The 9,400-nt window shown below is 37.8% G+C and overlaps 1 protein-coding gene across 1 annotated transcript; it reads right to left on the bottom strand.

Annotated features, from left to right (window-relative positions):
- Window positions 1–5,375, bottom strand: LOC114466978 (acidic mammalian chitinase-like). Its single transcript, XM_028452874.1, has 11 exons — window positions 5,351–5,375; window positions 5,240–5,269; window positions 4,940–5,144; window positions 2,397–2,453; window positions 2,137–2,302; window positions 1,894–2,018; window positions 1,430–1,553; window positions 1,155–1,337; window positions 900–1,016; window positions 330–462; window positions 1–221 (listed from the first exon to the last, which is right to left on the bottom strand). Exons 1-11 carry the CDS (start codon window positions 5,373–5,375, stop codon window positions 1–3), a joined length of 1,386 nt encoding a protein of 461 aa, XP_028308675.1.
- Window positions 5,376–9,400: the final 4,025 nt, after the last annotated feature.

The raw sequence follows: 9,400 nt of genomic DNA, 5'->3' as shown, positions 1-9,400 counted from the left end.
TTACGGCCAATTACAGCAGTTGCATGAGGCCTGAAATACCAAATTACCTGGACAGTTTTGTAAAAAAGTTAAACCATCGGAACACTGATAAAAGGTTTTGGGATTCTTGTCATTTATGTAGTTGCCAGAACTTTTCCCAGTACAAAAATTACTTCCAGAAGCCCCACTGGTGGTGGGAGGACCAACATCCTTTGTGGTTGTTGGTGAAGATGTGGTGCCCTCTGGATGTGGGGTTACGGGTGCTGGGGTTGAAACATCTGTAATGTAAAGGGAAATCAAATAAGTTTAACTTCACTTAACTGAACAAAAAACTGAATTTCATATGTTACTTGAGTTCAGTAAAGACTGCAAGCGACTGATGAGGGGATATTTGCCCTGTCCACAGAACTGTCCAGAAAAATCATCTAGATCCACGGCCCAGATGAAGGCGCCTCCAAATTTGTTTTCTTTCAAGTACTTGGCCTACAATACACCAAAATGTTACATTAAAAATGTGTAGTTTTGTATCTTGCAAAGAAGAAGAAAAACATAGAACTAGAGTGGGCTGTCCTGTCAAGCTGTTTAACTAATAAACAGAGCAGATATTTCAGGAGATGAATCAGAAAGCTACATATAATAGCCTTGAGAATTCTATTTATTTATTATTGACAAAAGTTATCATCGAAAACAGTCATCAAGACTTTCTATCTTGATGACCTGGTAAAATGTTGACAATATACGTTAAAGATAAATGGTTGAAAAAATAAAAATAAAAAATCCTTCCCTACCAGGGTTATAAAGTGGCCTTAACTGGAACCGTTTGGATCAGTTTCCCACTGGTTCTGATATATTACAGTGTACATAGAGATATTCATCTGTCATTTTTCCAATTCAAAGCTGTAAAATAGGAAATTTCTCACCTTTATCTCAAAGCTCTGTTGGTTGTCAAATCCAACCCACTCATTTCCTTTAAAGGCGTAGGGAACCTTTTGATCTTCAATCCATTGCAAGGTTCCTCCATTGAGGAAAGTACAGATCTATAGGATTCAAACAAGTGTGAAAACTCATGTGATAAGTCAATGACTCCACAATGCCTCACCCAAAGCAAATTATATGTTCATTTTTATTTCAGTTTTTGTAATGTGCTGAGTAAGCAAAGCAGTCTATTGTCCAACCTCATAATAGGACCAGAACCCAGCTTCCCGTGTGTACGTTCCAGCAGTTGCAGGTCCACTGGCTGGTGCTCCAACACCAGTGGCTGCTGTTGTTGTGCGGAAAGTGCGTCCGTATGTGGGGAAGCCAATCAGGAGCTTTTCAAGAGGAGCTCCTTGATCTTTCCAATACTTCGTAGCAAAGTCCTGTGAGAACAGAGAATATTTATTTGAACTGCTCTCAAGCCATTATCATTTTTAGGGTACATTATTAACCTTCACGAGTATATATCTCTTACCACATTATTGTAGATGTTCTCGCCACTGTCAAAGGAGCTATTGTACAAGGGGCTGTTGTGACCAGTGTTAGACTCCCAAGCTCCATGAAAGTCATAGCTCATGACATTAATAAAGTCTAAAAATCTGACAAGACAAAAACATGTTTCTTTGCATAAACAAATAAAAAAAATGTTGGATCAGACAATACATTATTTTATTCATTGTAATCCTTTGCTATTATTGCAAAACTGAAACATTCTTCTTGAGGCCACGTTAAAATAAATACTTTGCTCTATTTTTCTCACCTTATATAAATAAAAAAATCTTGACAGTTAATTAAACCATTTAATAAGACAGACCAGAGCTAAAGGTTAGTTCAGGTCTAAGTAACACAGACCAAGGTGTTATTAAAAACAAGTGGACCAAAGTGGAGTTATGGTCTGACATATACTGTATATCATACTATATCTGAATTAAAACCTACTTGGAAATTTCAGCAATTTCATAGCCATTGTCAATGTTTGTTTTCCCAGCAGCCACAGCGGCTGTGAGCATCAAACGGGGTCTTTTGGTAGTGGCAGCTTCCTCCTCAAAGGCAGCAAGTAATTCCTAAAATTTAGGGGGGACTTGTCAGTCTTCAAAATAAATCTTAAAAAAAAGTGCAGAGAATAACAATAAACTGAATAGAAAGATGTGCACATGGAATGTGTTAAAAATATTAACTTACTTGGCAGAGAAGAGTAAACCTCTTTTTGTCTTCTGCTGGACTTCCACGAGCACCTGGATACTCCCAGTCCAGATCAAGCCCATCAAAGCCATATCGTCTCAAAAATCTGACTGAAGACTGAATGAAAATTTTACGGTTGGCAGGGGTTGATACCATGCTGGTAAATCTAAAATAAGAAGATAAAAAAAAAATGATCAATGAACATTCAGGGAAAACATAAAATAATGTAAGTCATCAACATCTCTCTGTTGTAGACTCACTGTGCGGTCCCAAAGTTCCACCCTCCCACTGCCAGGAGTGTCTTCAGTTCTGGGTTTCTGAAAAATCAATTTATTCTGTCAATTTAAAAGCCGTGTCAAACCCATTTACAAAAAAAAGTTAAATTGGTATGTTGGTAATAGTGAAGACTTGATGAGAAAGATTGCTGGTTTTTCTAGACTTGTATAGGATCACTTTCGCCAAACTGGCAGATCGTGATAGTGTGTCGCTATTTAAGACTCCCTGGACTGGGACTGGCGAGACTTCCAATAGTAACAATGAGTACCAATTGTTACTCATTATTACTATTGGAAGCTCATTGTTTCGAATTTTTGTGACATGCCATTAGAAAACTTGGAACATGTCGGCCATGGGGGGTTTTGCACTATTTACATATATCCAGGTGAACTCGGGGTACATATAGTTGAGCCCCAGTTGTTTTACTGTGGAGACTACTTCGTAGTTTAGAGGTAGCGCCTTTCTTTAGGTAGTGGGGGTAGTGAATCTCTACATTGCAAAGATGTTGCGTGTGGTAGCAGCCAGGCCTCAGGTACCTGAAATTACTGAGGTGTAAGCTACGGTAAATGAAAATAGATTGCCAATCATCCAGATAACCTAAAAAACCATTAATGGTAGATGGGTGGAGTCATGCTGAGACTGCAGTTTGTGGGTTGATGAGTGGTTCTGTGTTACAGACAATTTTTGTAGGAGAAAGAGACGTGTTTGGCTGTGTGTTCTGCAGACCTGTCTAGCGGACTAGACAGTGGAACAGCGCGAGTTGTCTTTTTTTTTTTTTTTTTACCATTTTAGATTAAATGTTGCAAGATGAGCAGCCAAAGCCTCTATTCAGTCAGTATCAATTTACTCAATTTGTTTATTAACATGCACTTACCTCACATATGTCCGCCAGTAGGTGGCGCTATAACCAGAGTCTATGTGTTTTGGCCTATAACTCCCACACCGTATGTCACACATTCAAACCTCATATCCTGGGATGGGCCACGCCCATTTCCGCTTATAATTGTGTGACGCAAAATTGCAAAAATGAGCAAACCTCCTTTTTCGAACCCCTCCTTGGGGTTTTGTCCAATCAGTGTGAAACTTGGCACGTAGAGTCTTCAGTTGGACTTGATTTAAAGTTGAGTAAAGAATTTTGTTCGGTCAAAATATGCGCAAATTATTCACGAATGAATTTCAAATCTGAGATCCTTGGTTGGCATGTGACTGTAGGGATATGAGCCAAATTTGAATAATTTAGGCCACTAGGGGGCGCTGCAAATCCTGAAAAATTATATCTCTTAAATGGCAAGACCGATTTTTACCAAATTTGGTGGGTATGACCTTGCATTGCTCTTGAGGCCATATCTCAAAGTTAATTGCGATTGGTCAAAGTGGGCGTGGCTTATTACAACATACACAAACTTTTACTGTATTTCTGCTGAAATATTATGTTGAGGGCTGTGAAATTTACAGGGTGTACAGTATATAGAAAAGCACACAGACCACCCATACCAAAAATTGCTATAATGGGTTCAAACACATTTTGGCCTGTACCATTCAAAAGCCTCATATCCACAGATTCCCTGAATATCACTGAATCATACGGGCTGGGCCATGCCCATTACTATTACAACATTGCAAATGGCATGTTGGCCTGTGTTCTGACGCTTGCCCTAAGCCCGTCACCTTTTGTGACGCACTTCCATGGGCTCCGCAAAACCTGAGGGCCGAGTCACGCGGGAAGGCTTTGCCCCCTTTTATAACTGCTTGCAGTTATTATTATTATTATTATTATCAAAATCTGACTACGTATATTGTAAAACTTTGCAACTGTTCTTTCAATAAAATTATCCAATCCTGAATTGAAGTATGAAATTTTAAGGACATCTGGTGGTTGGCAAACTGTATTAACAAGAACCCTCTTGTTTATTTTGCTTAGGACCCAGCCACTGCTGTTGTCGGTTGTCTGGGTCATGTCATTATATATTTTTTTGTTCACACCTCTGTCTGAAGTTAATAAGCGCCATTTTAGACTTGTACTCCTTAGGTTACGCCTATCTCCATTTCAAGGTTTAATGCGGACCATTTTTTGTGTGCCAGAAGTACTGTCGAGAAGAATATGTTACCTTTGTGTGCCAACTGAATCACACCAGTGCTGATATTTCAGCACAACAGCCCTCCATCTCGTGTGATATTGCTAAATTGAAGCATGGAGTGCTTTCTTTAGCACTTCAACTAACATTTCTCATTTCTCATGGCACGTCACATTTATTCATCTAGATCACATATGTCAAACTCAAAGGCCCGGGGGCCAAATCAGGCCCATTAGAGCAAATAATTCGGCCCGCAGGAGAAAATAAAAACAACAGAGAAAACATGAATTATTGAGTAAATTACAAATAATTCAAATGTACAGTATGTATCTCAAATTCACCAGTTGAAATCAAACTGGTCCATATTTGGCCCTTGAACTAAAATGCGTTACTTGATTGAAAAAACATAAATTAAAATGTGGCACAAAATGTGTTTTTTATTCACCACTTACCTACTCTTGAGTCCATTGAATGACTCATAAAGCACTTCATCATTCCACTCAAATGTTGCCAGTTCATGAATGGGGTTGATAATTGCAAAGGCGTAGATCAAGTGTGTGCAGAGGTGGGGGTCCACATCAGACGGCAGATATTTTCCTGCATCAGGTCGATACTGTGACCAGTTGGTGAAGTAGCACACCAGTTTGGTCGAAGAAACTGTTAGTCAAATACAAATCAGAATAAGGTTTCCATTCCATGGCAACATGATAAGGAGGTAATGTGTGATAAGCCAATGAATATTCAGACCATACCAATTTGAAGACACAGTAAAAGTGACAATCCTGAAAACAGAATAATCAAATGTTTAGTGTCATTTGATTTTAAAGTTGTTACTTTTGTACATCTGTAACAATGTAACTTACCAGCAAAGATGGGGAGTCGAGTCATGTTGTAGCTCCTCAATAAAATCTGCAAAATCCAAATGTAAACTTTGATTGTGGTTAAATATTCTTCTTGGATTTTAAAAGCTATGCACAGTATAGTTACTTATGAGAGAGATAACATTGCTGCTTATAATATTATTCACTACTGATAGATAGTAAAATGTGTGATGATAACTACCTCTTCTCAGATTATCAGCTGGTTGTGTTGTTAGTCCCAGTGAAAGTCATTTTTATAGTCAGGATAAGAAAGGGTCAAAGGCTGGGGGCCAGTGACGTGTAGCATGTGCCCCTGGAGAGGATTATTGCAGCATTGACCACAGTGCTCCAATAAGGCTATACTGAGATCTGACTGATGGGATCTCAAAGGAGGTTATGTAAACTTTCTTTTGTCTTGACAATGGATATGGATAAGTGTCAGTATTTAGATAAAAACATGCAACTAGCAGCAAACCACTATCACTGCTTTTACTTTTACTTTTCTTTTCTTTTTTTTTTTTTTTTATCTCAGAGTGGTCAGTTTTTCAGTACACAATTACCACTTAAAAGCCTTAAATAAATTCAAAATAATTCTATTGAACTAATCTGTAGAAAGCTAAGCAACATCTATTAGCACCATGTTTCAACAAATAGCCACCAATTGCTATCACATCCAGAGATCAATAAAATACTACAACAATACTACGGAATGGGGCCATCCCAAGATGAGAGTTTGGGTGCTAAACCAGCTAAGAGATGGATGTGAGTTGTCGAGTACAATCAGAAGATCTTATAGAAGGTGTGAATGATGCCTGATAGAAACCATCACTGAGACACAACCTATCATTGAGACCATCATGCTGATCAACAGAACAGTAATCCTATGAATGGGTAATAACATGGGAACCGTACATAAGGATGCTGCTGACACATGGTACAACAATCATGACCATAAAGGATGCCCATAAGGGAAATGGCCCATCCAAGTATCTGCTAAAAACCTGTCTCTCCACAACATGGGCATCTGTCAGGATTTTGTTTGCATCATAGTGGCCCAGAGAAGTAGGCACATGAGTTAGTACATCACAGGAAAGAATTTGCATTAGCACCGAGGGAGCAATGCCACACACGGACAGTGAAATGTCAACAGGACACTAATTGCCTTCATAAAGATCGCCATGGGAATGTGGAAGGCCACACCAGAGGCCAACTCAAACCCCATTGCCCAGGTCAAAATCAAATGAGGCATATACCAAGACTGGCTATGAATACCAATTCCAAAATGGACCAACAATCAGTCACCTGTACTCCATAGATGACATAAAGCTTTATGCTAAGAGTGAGCAAGACATTGACTCACTGATCCCCCCAACCAGAGTACAGCGAGACATCGGGTACACAAGGACAACATCGTAGAGGAGCAAACAACTATTACTGCTAATGAGCAGTATTAGCAGTAATAGCAGTAAGAACAAGCACTGAGAACAAGAATCAAAGAGGCCAGGGTCTATCACAGCAGATCAGATCCAAGACGCCTCTGAGATGGTCCAGCACATAGTAGCAGGATACAAGTTGCAGGCGGGATCCACCTACATAGAGAGGCACAACCAAGTGGCTGGGGTAGTGTAGAGGAACATGAGATGTAAGAGGGGGTTACTGTAGAACAGGGGTGCCAGACTCCAGTCCTCGAGGGCCGAATTCTTGAGACTTTTAGATGTGTCCCTGCTTCAACACACCTGGTCGAAACCAATGTGTTGTCATCAAGCTCTGCAGAAGCAGATAACGAGCCATTCATTAGATTCAGGTGTGTTGGAGCAGGGAGACATCGAAAAGTCTCCGGAAACCGGCCCTCGGGGACTGGAGTCCAGCACCCCTGCTGTAGAAGGTTTATAAAATGAACACAATTTCTTATAATAATTTCTTTTTTCCCACACTTTTTTGATGCAAATTTACTGGTTCCTCCATTTAGAGGCCTGTAATTTAGTTACAAAGGTGGTAGGGTCTATTTACCATCCAGTTTTATAACCAGAAAGGAAAGAAAAATCTTGCCTGGGATGAGCATTTCATATGAGAAGACCTGATAAAACACAGTTTTCCTATAGATAGGATGTCCTCTTTTTTAAAAGTTTATGATGGCTGATGATGTAACAAACTATCGTGTATTGCCGTCAACTTGGATTCTGAGAAATATGAGTAGTTTTAAACTGATTAATGACAAATTTAATTCATATTTGGAAAGAATTGTACCACTGCTCCTCTGTTTTGTGGTGTGCCTCACGGGCTCTGTGTTGTCTCCTGATCATTTTACTTAATTTTTCCTAAGATCAATAATAAACAACCTTGGAGACTTTTTTTTTTCCTTGTATCTCTTTTAAAAGACTCCATTATCCTGTCCATAGTCTATTTAACCCTGTATTGTTGAATATTTAGGTTCTGATATACATATATATATATATATATATATATATATATATATATATATATATATATATATATATATATATATATATATATATATATATATTATCGACCAGACAAATTACAAATTGAAAATAAATTTGATAACAAATACTTAGACTAAAGACTAAAAAAAAGAAACCCTTTATTTGCAATGTGTTTTAGATGGATGAGAAGTGATAGAGTATATAAAATTTCCTGCGGTTCCTTCATGGTAAATTGTGAGACATGGTGATGTTGGAGGCAAATTATGATTGGGAAGTCATCTATTACTGATTATAGTATTGATAATTATAATGACTATCACATTATTCTATTATAATCATCATCATCATCTTATTATATGTCATTGCCTATTTGTGTATTGGTACATTTGGCCAATCAGAAAATGTTGTCTCAATATTCAGCTGGGGTTTGCTTTGTGTCTCATCTAAAAAATCCCTCATCTCAGATAAGCTGAGCTATCTGGAAATAGAGCATTTAGTGCTTTGCATGGTAAACGGTAAATGGTTGCATCACTGTTTACAAAGCTTTCCTAAGTCCAAAGGTTTGTTGATGTTTTTCAAATGAAGCTCAAGTCATATTTATACAGATTTGACATATCAACAGTCTGCTTTTATAATGTAATACACTTGTTTTTCAGTTTTTAAAAAAAATAAAACATTTATTTTCATTGAGGAAATATTCTACATAACCAATGCTGATTATTAAACACGTGTGTATGGGTACATATTGTACAGGCTTTTTATACCAGTGGTATATAATGACTTGTGATCAATAACTCATTAAAAAGTTATGAAAGCATAAAATACTATTAGTATGCTATAATTATTATATTGAGGAGTCGGTGAAACATCAAAGGAGCACATTGAGTGTATATCCTTTTATGCAGGGGTCATGGACCATGTGACCCTCAGGAGCTAGTCTAGTCACCAATGAGCTCCATCTATTATCTGATTTACTTTCCAGGATTCAAACTCACAAAGATACCAGTAAATACATAGAGATAAGAGACATAGCAAGTATTTAACTAAGTGGTCATGATGATGTAATGTGTTTGTTGATGATTTTAATTGATTTTACTGATGCTTTTAAATGTTCTTATTGATTTTAAGCTGTTGAAGGTTTTATTCTGTAAAGCACATTGAGTTACCTTGTGTATGAAATGCACTATACAAATACGTTGGCCTTGCCTTGCCTAAGACAAGTTAAGTTCAGCTTATACAGTTTTGGTATTAAATTAACCATCTTTAAATGTCCAATCTTGGTCCTCAACAGCCATTATCCAGCATGTTTTGGAAGTTTTAGAGCAACATGCATGACAAACTAAAACCACAATAGAGGAGGTAACCATAAAAATCTCATCAAAATTAAAACTACAAACAAAACACAAAACAATGAAAAAACTATTAAATGTGGACTATTAAATATCAGAACGCTTTCTTTTATATCTCTCGTAGTGAGTGATCTTATAACTGACCATCACTTAGGTGTTTTATGCCTCACTGAAACTGAAACTTAATGAAGCCAGCTCTATTATGGTTATCATCATATTCGCCATGAGTGGCTGTGGAGGAGGAGTGGCAACAGTTTTTC

This window comes from Gouania willdenowi, chromosome 7 (assembly GCF_900634775.1).
Source record: "Gouania willdenowi chromosome 7, fGouWil2.1, whole genome shotgun sequence".
Taxonomy (NCBI): Eukaryota; Metazoa; Chordata; class Actinopteri; order Blenniiformes; family Gobiesocidae; genus Gouania; species Gouania willdenowi.
Note: the sequence above shows the minus strand (reverse complement) of the source record. Positions and strands in the feature narration are given on the sequence as shown.